We start from the raw sequence: 17,376 nt of genomic DNA, 5'->3' as shown, positions 1-17,376 counted from the left end.
ATTTTGATTGGCTAATCACTGGCCAATGTTACCACCTTCATGTACAGTAGAGTGCCGGTTAACCGGAAACTAAGGCATCCAGCGGTCTCAACTAATCAGCATGCCTAGCGTGACACACTGGGGGCGTTCCTAACTGACTTTGCGCAGCGGTGTGCAGCACAAACTGCTTCCGAACCTTCCCGGCGCCATCTTTTTCATGTCTTGCAGTTCCCAGCGGCTTTGCGGCATCCTCGCACGGCTCGCCGCCATGTCATCTAACACACAACGGGTCACATGACTCATCGGGGCCGTGCATGGAGGGCATCGCAAAGCAATCTGTAACGAAAAAACCTCCCCTGGGTGGTACTCACCTGGAGTGGGGGATGCCTCCGGATCCTATCGAGGCTTCCCCTGTCCTCCTGTGTCCCACGGCGGCAGTGATAAAGCTTACCGAACAGCGGGGATGTAAATATTTACCTTCCCGGCGCAGTATCTGCTCTCCCTCGTAGATATGCGGAAATAGCCGATCGCTGTCGGGCCGCTCTACTGCGCAGGCGTAAGTCTCCTAAGTCTGCACAGTAGAGCGGACACGACGGAGATCGGCTATTTTCACCTATCTCCGTGGGAAGAGCCGCAACAGCGCCCCCAATGGAGCCAGAAAAGGTAAGTATTGCACAGTCTGACAAATTGTCGGCTGTGCGTTCCGTGGGCTGCAGCGAGAACGCCGTGGGACGGGGGAGGACGGGGAAGCCGCAATAGGGTCCAGAGGCTTCTCCCTACCGAGGTGAGTACCCCCCAGGGGAACTTTTTTCGTTACAGAATCTCTTTAAAAAAGATCTGTGATGATGAATTACAGCACATTAAAATAAACATATTACTGTTTCCCCCGTTATCCCCCCTCTTCATTTCTCCTATTTTTGCTGCTGCTCCCCGCTGCCAATAAATAACTTAATTAATAAAATATAACTTTTAAATCTTTGGGCAAGATGGCTGCAATGTAAAGTGCTCAGGGGCAAACGCAGGATTTTTAAGGGGGGGGGGGGTTCCTGAAAGGTCCAGAAGCACTTATGTCCTCGAGTGCTTCCGAATACAGGTGGCTCCATACTGCCCATGCACAAAAGTGCGCTGGCGTATGACGGAGCAGCCTATCTTTGGAAGCAGGGCCGGCCCGCTCATGAGGCGGGGTGAAACTTTTGCCTCAGGCGGCAAATTTCCAGGGGCGGCATCCGCCCGTCCGTGCGGGGAGCCGGCCGCCGAGCTGGAGGGGTAGCTGGCAGGACGGGGGTATTGGGCCTAGCGGCGGGGAGGGGGGGTCGGACCCCACCCCTCCCTCGCCTGGGTCCCCCGTCCTCCGCTCCCCTCCAGCCTTACATAGAAGCAGCCGCTATTTGTAAGAGGCACGGGCGGGGAGGACTTACCTCTTCCTCGATCCAGCGTGCGCTCCACTGACGTCACTTCCTGCAACGCTGCGGAAAATTTTTTTTTGCCTCAGGCGGCAAAAAGTCTAGGGCCGGCCCTGTTTGGAAGTACTCAAGGAGACTAGTGTTTCTGAGGGCTTCTGGCAGCAGAAAATTTGAACGGGGTACAACGCTGGCACAACTCCCCGGGAAAGGAACGGGAGATAGGAGTTTGGACAATTCAGTGGAATATGCCACATAGTGTCACATAGCGCAAGCGATAGCCATATGATGCAGGGATATATGCATCTGCGGAAGATGGCGGCTCTATATAAATACTAAATAAATAATATTTTGCCTCACCAGGATTGCACTTTTATTTAGCTTTCCTGTATGACAAGAAGACACAGCCAGCTATAGGGGAAGAGGGAAACAAAAGTGAATGAAGGAGGCTGCTGCACACCAAGAGTGCTTCTGAGCATTTTTCAAATCAACAGTGATTTGAAAAGCGCTTGGCTAATGTTACCCTATGAGGGTGTTCCCACAGCAGCGTTGTGACTTTTTCAAAATCGCAGGTATACTGCATGTAGCATGTTTTTGAGAGATTCATTCAAAAATCGCTCTGAAAATCGCTTCACAAAATCACACTCACAAATTGCTAGCGATTGCTATTGTCATTTTGGTGTTGCACTAGCCCAGAGAGAGGAGGAGTGGAGAAATTGAGAATAGCCTGAGAACTTATCTGTATTGCAGTCCCACATCAGACAGGCTACTTGCCTGTAATATGACTCCTGTCCCTGCCAGTCTCACACAAGTCAGAAAGCAGCCCTCCTGGAGTCTAGGGACTGTCAAAAACTTTTCAACTTGTTTAACACCTTATCCACACATGCAGTCATTATAACAATGGGGAGAGACCAGACAGATGTTTTCCCACGGACCCTCCAGGCAAGCTCTGCATCATGCTGTGTATATTTACCAGCTTGCCTGCCCTCTAATTGCATCATGTATATAAAGTAAACCTCTTCTGCCCTACATTACACCACAGACAGGCATTTCAGGGGATACTTTTCAGGGCACTTATAATGGAAAAGGCATTTACACATTTATAGGCTAAAATTCAGGAAATAGCCTAAGCTCTGTCAGGCATCATGAAATAGTAGCAGTGTTTGCAGCTTGACTGATTTGTTACTGTTTGTGTTTTCTTATCTGGTGCACGTATTTACCTCTAGCAGAGCTGACTGAGTTGATAACACAAGGAGGTCCATTCCTCCCAGATCCAAGGTTACACACTCACAGCTTCTGCAGACTGCAGCACAGGGCAGGCAGGAGTGACTGGTGTCTGAGTCCTGGCTTAGCTGACACTTCTGTGCTATGGAGAGTCGGGGACTCCAGAATCAACATTCTCTCACTGCAGGCTGCAGCTTCTTGTGGGGGTGGGCTCGGCTGCCTCTCTCATTCTATTAGCTGGAGGGAGGCGCCAGAAGTAAGAAGGGAGGGAGAATGAGGCTGTTTATATTATGCGGGCTTCCCTGGCTGAATACACAGCTCAGTGCAGGGGGGGTTCCAGACACCCGGAATAGCCCCCTCCATTCGCCAGTGTGCTTCTGGGTCAGTACACAGTCTCCCTGCACTGCTGTGCACAAGAGCTGAGCGGAAGCCACACAGATCTCCTCCCTGCTGCCAGCCTCACTGGAGCGAGGCAGATCCTCCCCCCTGCTAGCTGGAGCACACAGAAAGGTCAGGGATGACTCATCAGATGATGTACAGCCGGCAGAGGGAGAGGCAGATAGCAGGGAGGAGCCTCACTGGAGCGAGGCAGATCCCCCCCCCCCTGCTAGCTGCTAGCTGGAGCACACAGAAAGGTCAGTGATGACTCATAGGTGTGCCCAAACTTTCTAATGCCCAGCATTGTGTGTGCCAACCTTCCAGCACCCCCATATTCTGTCCCTGCATTCTATTTGTCCACCGTGTGTCCCCAGCTTTGTATCTGTTGCTTGTCACCAGCTTTGTGTGGCCCTTAGGGATAAGCGTACAAATTTAGTGGAATAACGAACTTCGCGTTGGAATTTCACAATTTTGAGTTCTGAGTCGGAATTTAAGGAATTCTGACGTGTAAATTCCGAACGTTATGCCAAATGACATTCAACATTCTTAAATACCGAAAAATGTCTAGTTAGCAATTAGCATGCGCAAGAGACATGAATCAGAAAATTCTATATAAAAAGTCTGTTAGAAGATACAAAAAGTCTGAATGAAATTGTTACCTATGGGAAGCATATTATCATAAATTTGCACACAGCATAATTCTGTTTCAATTGTTTTATTAGGATAAAAGTTTGATTGTAAACAGTACATAGCATATACATTTTAAAGATTGTCTGTAGCTGGAAGTGGCTGAAGACATAAACAGCAATATTAAACAAACAGTGCTAACTAGAATTATAACCCAATGATTATTTATACAGAAGGGAAAAACAAGATTAGAATACCCGAACATTTCTGCAGACTTAAAGCTATCTTTTGGGTTTTCAGGGGGTTAGTTGACTTTTGGGTTGTATAGTAAGATTGGGGTAGGTGCTATTCATGTTGTTGGGCTCACAGCTTTAAGTTTGGAGTCAATTATCAGTTGGGGTGGGGTAATCATTAGGAAGATGATCTCTAGTATTGTAGTATCTGACCCGGTCTGGCAGGGGGGCCACAGCAGCAAGGATTCGAGAAGGGGTATGTGGGTGTGATGGGCTTGTAAATCTCAGTGTGTGTATATCAGGAGGGGTTTAGTAGTGCTTGTTTGTATGTGTCTGAGTCTTGGAACTCATACCACGTGGCCCATATAAGAGTTATTTTCTCAGCTTTGTCTTGGGCTAATAAGATATTTTCCTCGATTTCTTTAATTTTTTCTACTCTTTGGATCCATTGTCTAATGGTTGGAACTGAGTTGGATTTCCATAGGGTTGGGATGAGTGCTCTGGCTGCATTTATTAGGAAGGGGACTGAAGAGTTCTTATAACTTTTTATGGAGTCTGGGGTATCATGTAGCAGGAATACTTCTGGGCTAAATGGCAAAGAGGCACATGTTATTTGGTTGATCAGCAGGTGTACTTGAGTCCAGTAGGGTTGTATTTTGGAGCAATCCCAGGCTATGTGTTTTAAATCTGCGTCCCTGTCTCGACATCTCCAGCAATTTTGTGGGGTTGAAGGAAAGATTTTTTGTAACTTAGCTGGGGTGCGGTACCAGGAAGTTACAAATTTATAGTTTTGTTCTTGGGCAGACACGTTCAGAGTGGACTTATGGGCTTTAGTATAGAGTTGTTCCCATTGTGAGTCGGTAAATTGTTTGCCTAAGGTTTGGTGCCATTCTTTCTGGAATGGGAGTAGGACTTGTGTGTCTACTGGTGAGAGTAGGTTATATAGCCATGAGGTCACGTGTCTTTGATGTTCCTGTGTGTTACATTTCTGGTCGAAAGTGGTGTAGGGGCACCTTAGGGTAGATATGGGTTTGAGGGACATAATGTAGTGGGCAATTTGTTGGTATGTCCAATTAGGGATTGGGTCAGGTGCTGTGAGGTTTTTGCACTGCTCGTAGGTGCTCAGTTTGCCATTAGTCAGGAAATCACCTACTTTAGGTGGGTTATGTGAGACCCATCCTTTCAAGTAGCCTCTGCTCCAACCTGGTTTAAAGTCCGGATTGCGGAGTATTGGTGTCATGGGTCCTAGCGGATGTGATAGCGATTGTTGTTTAACTGCTTTGTAGAAAGCTTTTAGAGAAGCGTCTATGAGGGGGTGAGGGGTTGTTATTTTGGCGGTCATCTTGGACGGGCACCAAGGTAGGTTTGCTATCTCAGGACCTACAAAGGCCTGTTCCAGGTTTACCCATCCCTTGGAGTCTGAGTGGACTGACCAGTCAACAATTCTAGTGAGCTGAGATGCCATGTGGTAAGTGTTGAGGTTCGGAAGGGCGATTCCCCCATCTAATTTCGCTCGTCGAAGTGTGGTTAGGGCAATTCGAGGTCTTGTTTTGGCCCAAATGAATTGGTGTAATTGTTTGTGGAGGCTTTTGAAGTAGGAAGGTGGCAAGTGTATTGGTAATGCCTGGCTAACATATAAAAACTTAGGCAATATAGACATTTTTGCTGCGGCAACCCTGCCAAACCAGGAAAGGGAGGAGATGGAATTCCAGTCCTCCAAAAGTTTCATTAGGTTTTGTCCCAGGATGGCAAAGTTGAGTTTATACAGGTCTTCAAGTCTTGAGGGGAGCCTGATCCCCAGGTATGCTATCGACTCTGGATCCCATTGAAAGGGGAACAAATTTTGACATTTTTTCAGAGTATGAGGTGGTAAAGATATGTTAAGGGCAGATGACTTGGAATAGTTAATTTTTTAAGTTTGAGATGTTGCCAAAGAGAGAAAAATCTGACATAAGAGTACGTAGGGATTTCTCCGGGTCAGTTAAGAAAAAGAGTAGGTCATCTGCAAAGGCTGCTATTTTATATTCTGTGTTGGATATAGAGACTCCCTTTATGTCAGCGTTAGACCTTACCATGTTAAGGAAGGGTTCCAGAGTCAACACATAAATGAGGGGCGATAAGGGGCAACCTTGGCGGGTTCCATTCTTCAGAGTAAATGAGTCAGACAAGATGCCATTTACCGAGACTCTAGCTGTCGGGTTTGAGTATAGCAGTGTCAACCATGATTGTATCGGTTCACCCAAACCCAGGTTTGCGAACACTGCAAACATATAGTCCCATGCCACTCTATCAAATGCCTTCTCGGCATCCGTGGAGAGAAACATTCCCTCCACCGAATGCCGAGAAAGCCAAGAGTGAATTCCCACTGCCTTTATTGTGTTGTCACGGGCTTCTCTGCCCATGACAAAACCCACTTGGTCGTTTTTAATTTTTTCAGCAATTATTTCTTGGAGTCTTGCGGCCAGTATCCTTGCCAGTATCTTGGCGTCAAGGTTCAGCAGGGATATCGGCCGGTAGCTCTGGCAGAGACTAGGATCCTTGCCAGGCTTGGGGATTACTGTGATGTGTGCCTCAAGGAGTTGTTTGGATGGGGTTTTTTGGGGAGGGAGCTTGTTAAAAGCTTGTAGGAACGGGGTTGTCAGAGCAGCAGCATAAGCTTTATAATACTGGGATGTTAGGCCGTCTGGGCCTGGGCTTTTCCCAGGTTTTTGGGCTTTAATTGCTGCTAGGAATTCTACTGCCGAGATGTCACAATCTAGTTCTTCCTTTTGTTCTGGGTTGATGGGGGTGAAACCATGTTTAGACAGGAAGTTATTAATTTCTTCTTCTCGGTTTTGTTGGGATGGTAGGGGGTTATTGCCACCTTTTAGGTTATAAAGTTGGGCGTAGTAGGAGCGGAAGGAACTAGCTATTTCAGGTAGGGTATAACATAGTTTTCCACTGGGGTTTTTTATCTGGTGTACAGCTCTGTTTGCTTGTTTTTTTTTTAGTAGTCTCGCTAAGAGTGGGCCAGCTTTGTTGCCATATTCATAGAAAAGCTTAGTTTGTAGCATGTACTTGCGCCTATATTCTTTGTTTAGGTAAGTTACTAGATCTTCTCTAAGGCGAGTCAGTTCCGCCAGGGTGGCTTGTAGTAGTGATTTCTTATGCTGCTGCTCTAGTTTGTGGATCTTGGAGATAAGAGAATTGTATCTTTCGAGGTTTTCTTTCTTTTTGCGGGCTCCTATACTGAGGAATTCACCTCTAATAACCACTTTGTGTGTCTCCCAGATAGTTAACGGTGAGACATCTTCAGTGTTATTATCTCTAAAGTACTGTGACAGTTTTTTGGCTATAGTATCTTGGACTTCGGTGTCTGTCAGCAGTTGGGGATTTAGTCTCCAGTTGAATTGTTTATTTCTGTGTGCTGGGATCAGGACATCCATAAATACAGGGGCATGGTCGGAGACGTCAATGTTGCCAATTGAAGCCCTTAGAACTAGATTTAGGTCTGGTTGCGTTATGAATAGGTAATCTATTCTAGAATAGCGTTGAGCAGGGTCAGAGTAGTAGGTGTAGTCTTTACCTTGTGGGTGTAAGACTCTCCAAACATCCATAAGGGATAGTTCGCTCAGTTTGGCTTTTATTGCTTTCAGGGCTTTGTAGGTAAGTACTGAGTGACCAGTGGAGGTGTCGTTAATGGGGAGTAATGGTATGTTCAGGTCACCTCCTAGTATAATCATTCCTTTGGCAAACATTTGTAGAGAGTTTAAGGTTTTGGTAATAAAGCTAAGTTGGCCTGTGTTTGGGGCATAGATATTGGCAACAGTAACATCCCTCGTCCCAATAGTTCCTTTCAAGAACACATAGCGTCCTTCAGGGTCAATCAGGATGTCTTGTTTTTGGAACATACAGTGTTTACTGAGAATGATAGAGACACCTTTAGTTTTAGATTGTGGGTTGGTGGCGTAGTAGTGGGAGTTATAGTGTCTGTTAGTTAATCTAGGGACCGAGTTTGTTTTGAAATGAGTCTCTTGGAGGAGGGCGATGGTGACCTTTTCATTTTGTAGTTTGTCAAGGATCTGGGACCTTTTCTGTGGCGTATTTAGACCATGTACGTTATAGGAGCAGATTCTCCAGTTAGTCTGGGAATCATGCGTACAATTTGTTGAGATCATTTGGGGGATAGGAATATCTTGAGGTAACCTATAGAGGATATGCCCCACAAGTAGGATAAGTAGGCTGTGAGCTCTAGGGTACATTCAGATCAGTCAGGGTAATAAAAATACTGACTGAGTATTAAATCTGACAGGTTTCAAGTGTGCAATCTAGCGAGAATGCACACTGACTGGGGGAGGTATAAACAACTAGGCAGGGAGATAACAGGCTCTAAAACCACTAGGCCCTACGGCCTAATGCGTAAGCGTGTCTCCGAGGAACCGGAATTTAAAAGGAACAATTAGACTGTGCATGCTAATAGACAGAATTAAACATGTTTAAATAGCTAGTGCTAGGTTGAACCTTTCCTTATCAAACATTTGTATTGCAAACCTGAAGTATAATGTGTATAACAAGGTTAAGGGGAAACAGTAGTGTAGTATGCATATAGAATCAGACTTAGTGAACCAGAGAGAGTTAATTTGCATCCTGTATAGGAGAAAGGTATTTAAATTGTGTTCACATATAATGGTAGCGCTCGAATATACGACCTGGACTTGCGGAGTTATAGGCATTAAGGCGTCCACCGGTTAGCTGGGTCGTGATGGGGTAGGATGTGTATGGACTTTAGTCCCCTTGAGAGCCTTGGATGTTTAAAGATCGCAGGAGCGTCCATTTCAAAAGGTGATGCGGTTTTCTGGGTAGTTAGGCCTCAAACAGATCGTGAAGTTTGCGGCGGGCTAGAGAATCGCTTGTGTGTGCAGCAATTAAACTGCATCTGTAATAGGCCTTCGTGGTGAGTGTTATGGTCAGAGTCAAGAGTCCTCTTCGTCCTGTGTTTGGGAAGATGGAGGTTTTAGGTTGCGTGTAGAGGATCTTAAGTTCCTTCTCTCCATTTCTTTTGTCCGGGAAAGTTTTGGCGCTCTGTCTCGAGGTTGGCTTGATGTAGATTTGATGGAGTCACCATCAGACTCTGAGGAGGATGGGTGCCGCTGCCTACGTCTGTCTGGGGGTGCTGGGTCTTCCAGATCGGCATACCAGTCTGGGATCTTCGGCTTGGGGATCTTGAGCGTCAGGCAGAAATCTTGAAGATCCGCAGGAATGCGGAGGTTTGCTGTTTTACCATTTTTCGTAGCAGCAAGGCAGAAGGGGAACCGCCATCTGTATAGTATGTTGCACTGGCGCAGTTCTTCTATCAGAGGCTTTAGGATTCGTCTGTTTTGCAGTGTTATAGGTGAGAGATCTTGGAAAAGTTTGATTTCCGTGTCATTAAAGTATATTGCTTCTTGGGTGCGTGCCTTCTGCATGATTTCTTCTTTTAAAGTAAAGCTTTGGAGACAGCATATAATGTCACGAGGTGGGTCATTATCGGATTTACAAGGTCTGAGTGCTCTATGAGCTCTGTCCATTGTTATGGGGGTGTCTGACTCCTTCTCGAGTAGGCTATTGAATATAGAGAGTAGTGCTGACCTGATCTGATCGGTGCCTACGGATTCCGGAACTCCTCGGACTCTGATATTGTGCCTCCTTCCTCTGTTGTCTAAGTCTTCAAGCTTTCTATTAAAGGTTATCATCTTTGTGTCCTGGTTTGTGGATGTCTTCTCCAATATTTCTACTTTCTGGTTCAGCTCTCCGTCTTGTTTCTCGAGGGAGCTTACCCTCATTGCAAGGCTGGTCACCTCCTCTTTTAAGTCCGTAATGGCTGCGGTAAAGGTGCGCTTAATGTCTGCCGCTATAGCTTGCATTATAGTTGTGGTAGGCATGTCACGAAGCATATCCAGTACTACTCCTCCTTCGGGATTCTCATCCGTCCGTATGCTGGGGTTGGGCGTGTTGGTGTCGCTGTTTGCAATCGGGGCCGGCGCCATGTTGGATGTGGATTGCAGGGAAGGCCCCGTCTTCTGCGGGCGGAAGATCTCGTGGATTTGACGGGTTTGTTGTGCAGCTTGATCTCCGGAGGGTTTGGGTAGGGACATGTGGTCGCTCCGGTTCCTCAGATTGGGGTTGAAAAGGTGCGGCGGGCCGATTAGCGGGATCTAGTGGAGGAGCTCTCTTCTCAGGCGGCCATGCTGCTCAGGCGTTAGACCATGCCCCCTGTATTCCCTTGCACACAGCATAATTCATTCTATGGTTAGTGTGAAAATATATTTGTAGTAAATTATAATCTCACGATTTTGCAATGCAAACTCGGAATCTGCAGAATTTGGAATTTGCTTAGACTTCTTTGCAGATTTCTAACTTCACTGGATTCAGAATTTGGCAAATCTAACTATTCCCAATGGCCCTCAATTTTTTTCCCCCTGGTTTGTTCAATTTCCTCCCCTACGGGAACCTTTATAAACTCCCTTGCACAGAGACATATGTGGGTAAAATGGTACCTATGGCAAACACTTCAACTGCGCCCCCATGACATCAGGGCCGGTTCTAGACTTTTTGCCGCCTGAGGCAAACTTGTGAGGATGCCCCCCTCTCATAGGTAGTATAATTTCCCCCCAGTATAGGTAGCCTGGGGGGGGGGGGGGTAGCAGCCAGGAAGGGAGAGCAGCGGGCACAGTTGTGGGGAGAGGGGTCAGACCGTCCACACTTCCTGTCCAGCTACTTGTGCAGGAGTTAAGTTAGCAGTAAGCAGGGATCAGATTAATGAAATCGATCAGAATTTTGCTTCGATCCCATCAATTTGATTGGATTGGTTAGGAGATTTTTGTCCATTAGTGCTCTCAAACAATCATTTACGATTGTTCATACGAAGAAATTGGTTAGCACTCCAGCTTCTCAATAAGCAGAATTTATTCTCAAGTCATGTGTCAACACTCAAGTGAACAGTTCTGAAGAAGGGGGACCCCTAATGGCCCCGAAACAATTGTTAACTTGAGTGTTGACACATGACTTGAGAATAAATTCTGCTTATTGAGAAGCTGGAGTGCTAACCAATTTCTTCTACCACCGGACTGTTCTTCGGATGTCTCTTAGCATCCATAGTTATGCACCCGAATAATACGGAAAGGTGTGCCTCTCCCTACCTCTTACTTTTTTGTTCATACGAAGAATCATTCGTAATTGATCGTTCGGCAAATGTAATCTTCAGTCGCCACCTTTAGATTGGGTTTGGTAGTAGTGATGCTGGACAAAAATGTTTCCTAATAGACAGATTAATGGCAGCCAGAAGTGAAAATGTATGATATAGGAATGTAACACTACCACTGTGTTAATGATTCAATGATTTCCTAGTCCCAACTTCCTGCCCCTTGTTACTTTTGCTAGACCCAACTTCCTGCCCCTTGTTAGTTTTGCTAGACCCAACCTCCTGCTCCTTGTTAGGACATTAGCTAGACCCAACCTCCTGCTCCTTGTTACTTTTGCTAGACCCAACTTCCTGCCCCTTGTTAGTTTTGCTAGACCCAACCTCCTGCTCCTTGTTAGGAGATTTGCTAGACCCAACTTCCTGCTCCTTGTTAGGAGATTTGCCAGACCCAACTTCCTGCCTCTTGTTAATTTTGCTAGACCCAACTTCCTGCTCCTCGTTAGGAGATTTGCTAGACCCAACTTCCTGTTTTTTAATCCTTTTACAGGAGCTTTGTTAGTTGGTAACATCTGCTTCCTTTTTGATACAGGCCTGGTAGACAACATGGCCACCGTTCCTCAGATGATGTTCACCATATTCCGCATCACCCTGGTGGACGATTACAACTTCTCAGACATGTATAAAGTGGATCCCGTCATGGCTTACATCCTGTGCGGCATGTTTCTCGGAATCTCCTCCATCCTCTGCATCAATCTGCTCATCGCCTTATTGGCTGACTCCTTCCAAAGGTGCGTAGAGAGTAGACGGAAGTGTTGGGCTGGGTACCTGGTGCTGAGCTGAGCCTAGGGTGCTGTCCATGTGGGTAACCATAGGGGAGCAGATACTGCGACTGTAGGGTGGCCCAGACCTGCTGGGCCACTCTACTACTAACATTACCTTCCTCCAACACAGGGAACCATACTCCAAATCAGGTGTTGTGGACGTGAAGATCCCTTGTAAGATGGACCCCCAGACTGTGAGGGTCACCAAGGGTGGCAAGGGAAGCGGTGTAAACATTGGAGGGCCCTGTAAAAGTTTTACTGGGGGGTCACATGAATTGTAGCTACACCACTGGTGCTGTCCTAGTTTATACAGAACTACCGATGATCTGTGCATTGAAAAATACTTCCAACTAGATGTAAGTTTTGATGCAATTTGTATGCAGATTGAAATTGAACCAAACCAAAGCAGTCATCAACCAGATGCGCATTGAGTTGGAAAAAAGATTGTCTTCTTGAACATCTCTGTTAAGGCTGCTTTCACAGTGGGACGTTACAGGCTGAGGTTACAGCAGCCTGTAACGCAGCCCAACTCACAGTAGTGAAAAATCAATGGGCTGGTCACAGTGCCCACGTTGCGTTACATTGTAACGCTGGACCTTCTGAGAGAGTGCAACATGCTGTGTGTAATAGGTGGTTTTAGCTGCATTAGACTGTTTGCACATGCTCAGTAAGGGGAGAGTCCGCTATATTTCCTAGCCACATGGCTAATTAATATTCACTGGACTGTAGTGTTGTCCAGATCATGAACGATTCGGATCTTTTATCCGGATCTTTTATATGAGTCGAATCATCCGGATCATCACAGTGAACGATTCGGTTCACAGTGGATGTCTGAAAGAAACAGGAACTGCAGCTTCTATGCACAAGCACAATCTTCCTGCTGCATCTCTCCCTTCCCCATTAGCACCCTCAATGTGCCCTCATTCTCCTGCACCCCTGCTTCCTGCTTCCCTAGTAAAATGATTCAAAGATTCGATTCAAAGATCCGGATCTTTTCAATGATCCGATTCGAATCATTTGAATCATTGAAAATAATGCAGCTCAATTTGACGTCCAACTTCAACACCCCCATGCGTTGCGCTAGGGGCACATTATGCGACCGTAACGTCCCCTAAAACGCAACGTCTTGGTGTGAAAGAGGCCTAAGAACATCAGCCCATCGAGAATGTAGAATCAAACTTTTATGAAAGGACTGTAGTTTTAGCTCCAAGCCTTCAACAAAAATGCCACTTTAGAGGTCGTTATAGTGAAAAATTGTTAAAAAAAATTGTGAAAAATTGTTAAAATGAAAACACATGTTTATGCATATGTATAAAATGTACATTTATTACAGAGTGAAATGCGCTATCAATTACTCTTTTCCTATGTTGTTGTCATAGCTAGTAAAAATTTCACAGATCTGACAGATTTTGGACTAGTCCATCTGCTCATGGGGGATTCTCTTCATTTTCAAAAAACTGTGACTGAATGGAAGGCATCTTTGTATAGATGCTTTCCAGGGAGTACTTTTGTAAAGATTTGTACTTTTGTCTTTTGTTACACCTAATGTAAGTGACAGCAACATACAAGAAAAGTAATTTAAAATGCATTATATTTCTATGTTATGTGTACACATGTTAACCACCCTGGCGTTCTATTGATTGCGCCAGGGTGGCCATGCAGCACTATTTTTGTTTTGTTTTGTTAAATCATGTAGCTAGCCTAGCGCTAGCTACATGACAGCCGCTGTGCAGCGGCATCCCCCTGCCCCTTCCGATCGCCTCCGGCGATCAGAGCAAACAGGAAATCCCATTCAGAATGGGATTTCCTGTTTGGCTTCCCCATCGCCATGGCGACGATCGTGATGACGTCATCGACGTCAGAGGGAGTCCCGATCCTCCCCTCAGCGCTGCCTGGCACCGATTGGCCAGGCTGCGCAGGGGTCTTGGGGGGGGGGCTGTTACGCGTCGGGTAGCAGCGAGCGGCGGCGATCGCGTCAAACACGCAGCTAGCAAAGTGCTAGCTGCGTGTTTAAAAAAAAATTGTGAAAATCGGCCCAGCAGCGCCTGAGAAATCCACAGCGACAGTAATGGACGAGCTGAGCTCGTCATTACCGCCAAGGTGGTTAAAGCTATGGTTTTCCCAGTAGTAACCTATGGCTGTGAACGTGGGACATTATATGTCGAAAAATTGACGCTTTTGAATTGTGAGTGTGCAGAAAGCTACTGAGAGTTCCCTAGACTGTCATAAGATCTAACCAGTCATAAATAAGGCCAGAGTGTTCAATAAAAGGGTTGATACTACTATCACATCTTAAATATTTTATTCACATAATGAGAAGACTGGATTCTTTGGAGCACTCTTTGATGCTTGCAAAAATTGAGGACAAAAGAAGAAGGGGATGGCAGAGGCTAAGATGGTTAGACAGCATATGTGAAGCTATGATCATGCCTATGCAACAGCTGAAAGACTCAGTGATTGACAGACACATCTGGTGTTCAAAAGTACAAAGGGTCACAAAGAGTCGGAGAGGACTAAACAAATTAGGAGGCGAGATGTGTACATGTGAATTTTTCAAATTTTCACAATAGTGGTCCTTAACGTAAATCATAGTGGACCTTAAAGAGACACTGTAACATCAAAAATATCCCCTCGGGGATACTCACCTCGGGCGGGGGAAGCCTCGGGATCCTAATGAGGCTTCCCACGCTGTCCTCTGTCCCACGGGGGTCTCGCTGCAGCCCTCCGAACAGTCCGGCGACAGACCCGACTGTCAAGTCAATATTTACCTTTGCAGGCTCCAGCGGGGGCGCTGTGGCTGCTTTCGGCTCCGATCTCAGTCGGGTACGCTCTACTGAGCAGGCGCCGGAGACTTGCACCTGCGCAGTAGAGCAGACCCGATGGCGATCGGGTATTTCCGCCTACTTCGGAGCCGACAGCCGTCAGAGCGCCTGCGCAGGAGCCGGGAAGGTAAATATTGACGTCACCGCTGTACGGAGGGCTGCAGCGAGACCCCTGAGGGACGGAGGACCGCATGGGAAGCCTTATTAGGATCCTGAGGCTTCCCCCACCCGAGGTGAGAACCCCCCCTGGGGACGTTTTGACATTACAGATTCTCTTTAACTTAAATCGTTAGACAGTTGACAGTTGTATTAAACCCGATTATTGCTTTTGTGTAAAAATGTCCCCCTTTTGTTCCACTTATAAAATCATTGCCATTTAATTCAAATGTTTGTGCAGAAAAGGCGGCATGAGCTGAAGGAGGATAATAATTTCACTTGATTGTTTTTCATTAGGAAAACTCAGAAATTGCTAAAAACAAGTGGATTTGTCAGGGCAATAACAGCACGCCATGGAAATCATCAAGTTTATGTAGAACATATACATTTTTTTTATGTTGTTGTTTTTAGCAAACAAATGGCTTTATTTGAGGCACAAGATAAATATAAGTATAACCGCATGTTACAGAATAAACAGTGTTGAGTATAACAGCTTGTTTGAGATAAAATAACAAATCTATCTGCCAAATAGACAGTGTGCCAGTATTCGTTATTTACCCATGTCATTTTTCAGATACTAATAGTGTAATGTAGCATGGTCAGACCTGTGGGATCTGGAGATAGATCTACAAATGTATCTTTAACCACTACAGGTTGTGTTCCCGTTTTGGATCAGAGTAATTTTCACATCAGCGCTCCAATAACTTTATCACTATTTTTCGCACCCAAATGAAAACATTTAGGTGAGAAAAGTTGTGATAAAGTTATTGGAGCATTGGGGTTTTTTCTCACCACAAATTGGGCTTTCCTTGGGTGGTACTTTTTGCTAATAATTTTTTTTTATGTATGCATTTTAATGGGAAAATACGAATTTTTATTTTTTTTTAAATCTCGGTTTTCAGCCATTAAGGTTTTAAAATAAGAATTGATTCTATTGATAAAACATACAAAAATGTATGCCGGCAGTATTTTATTTGGAAATAAAGTTGTATTGCTTCCTTCCTCTCTGCGCATGCGCAAGCTTCCTGGCTTTTTGCCCCTCCCTCTGCATAACGTCATATTGCCGTGCAGGCACTGAGGGGAGGAGGAAGCCTGTAAGCCTGCGCATGTGTAGAGAGGACCTGCAGGCTTCCTATTCCGGGTCACAGCACGACTTTATGTCAGAGTCGCCGATTACAATGTACTTTATAGCAGCCAGCCCAGAAGCAGGAGTGCTTACCTAAGGGGCTGGTGAGTGTATCCTCTTTACCAAACAGACATGTGTATGCTTATATGCATACCCACGGCATCTGCTCTGAGTCCCTTTAATCAATTTATTTGAATGTATGTAGGTGTAACTTTACTTTTTGGCCACTAGATGTCACCACACTTTATTCCTGTGTACTGAGAACAGTACATAGGAAGTAATGTGTATGTGTTTTTACGTTCGCTTTGTTAATGACCACCGGCATCTCACTGATGCCTGTGATCATTGATTACAGGCACTTTGATCAGCTTTGGGAACACATGTTCCCTTTTACGGATCAGTGTAGTAATAAGCATGGACAGGAACGTGCGTGTGCGGCGTGCAATCGTGGCAAAGTACATATATCTATGCTCCTGGAGCTAAGATGAAGTATCAAGGGGTTTAGGTATACTGTCGCTAGTCCAATAACCAGATAAAGGTCAACAGAAGTGAGAAGGATATGGAGGCTGTCATATTTATTTCCCTTTAGGGCTGGTTCAGACGGACGTCTGCGTGGCGTCGCGTTTGGGGGTGTTGCGGCGGCTGCGCGGTCAGGCTTTCAGTAGCCTTTGCGTCGCGTTCCCATTTTTTGTTCCCCTAGGGGGACATTAGCCGTTGCGGTTGGTCGCCCCCTGGAAGCTACATGTTGCTTCCAGGGGCAGCTCGAACGCTCACGAAAATCTGGACCCGAACGCAGGGAAGTTGCAAACGCGCGCAAAAGCTCGGTGTAAACGCTCCCATTCACTTGAATGGGAGCGTTTACCGCGACGTTCCGAACGCTTGCGGTAAACGCTCCGCAAGCGTCCGTCTGAACCAGCCCTACAGCAATACAAGTTGCCTGGCTATCCCGCTAATCCTCTGCCTCTGATACTATTAGCCATAGACCCTGAACAAGCATGCAGCAGATCAGGTGTTTCTGACATTATTGTCAGATTTGACAAGATTAGCTGCATGCTTGTTACTGGTGTGATTCAGACACTACTGCAGCCAAAGAGACCAACAGGCTGCTAGGCAACTGGCATTGTTTAAAAGGAATTAAATATTTCAGCATTTATTCTTCGCACTTCAGTTTTCCTAAAAAACTACTAAGTGCCAAAGTTCCGCTTTAATTCCATCCTTGCCTCCTCCACAGGGTCTATGATAACGCCACAGCGAATGCCGTAATGCAGCAGGCCACAACACTGCTGCAGATGGAGGACAACCTCAGCAAGAAGACCAAGGATCGGCTGGAGAAGCACATCCATACCGTCTGCGCACCGCTGTCCCTCTTCTATGATGACGATCTCACCATAGAACAAGACGACGACCTGAAGAAAGTCACCATTCAGATTAAGGTACCGTCCTCATCGTCA

General features: G+C 46.0%; 1 protein-coding gene across 4 annotated transcripts in view; it reads left to right on the top strand.

Annotated features, from left to right (window-relative positions):
- The window catches only part of LOC137519185 (transient receptor potential channel pyrexia-like), a 144,972-nt gene that overhangs the window by 81,143 nt on the left and 46,453 nt on the right, over positions 1-17,376 (top strand). For all 4 annotated transcript variants that reach the window (XM_068238017.1, XM_068238016.1, XM_068238018.1 and 1 more), the window contains 2 exons: positions 11,590-11,788; positions 17,157-17,358. In XM_068238017.1, the coding sequence (XP_068094118.1) occupies positions 11,590-11,788; positions 17,157-17,358 (401 nt within the window). The remainder of the gene's footprint in view (positions 1-11,589; positions 11,789-17,156; positions 17,359-17,376) is intronic.

This window comes from Hyperolius riggenbachi, chromosome 5 (assembly GCF_040937935.1).
Source record: "Hyperolius riggenbachi isolate aHypRig1 chromosome 5, aHypRig1.pri, whole genome shotgun sequence".
NCBI classification, from domain to species: Eukaryota; Metazoa; Chordata; class Amphibia; order Anura; family Hyperoliidae; genus Hyperolius; species Hyperolius riggenbachi.
Note: the sequence above shows the minus strand (reverse complement) of the source record. Positions and strands in the feature narration are given on the sequence as shown.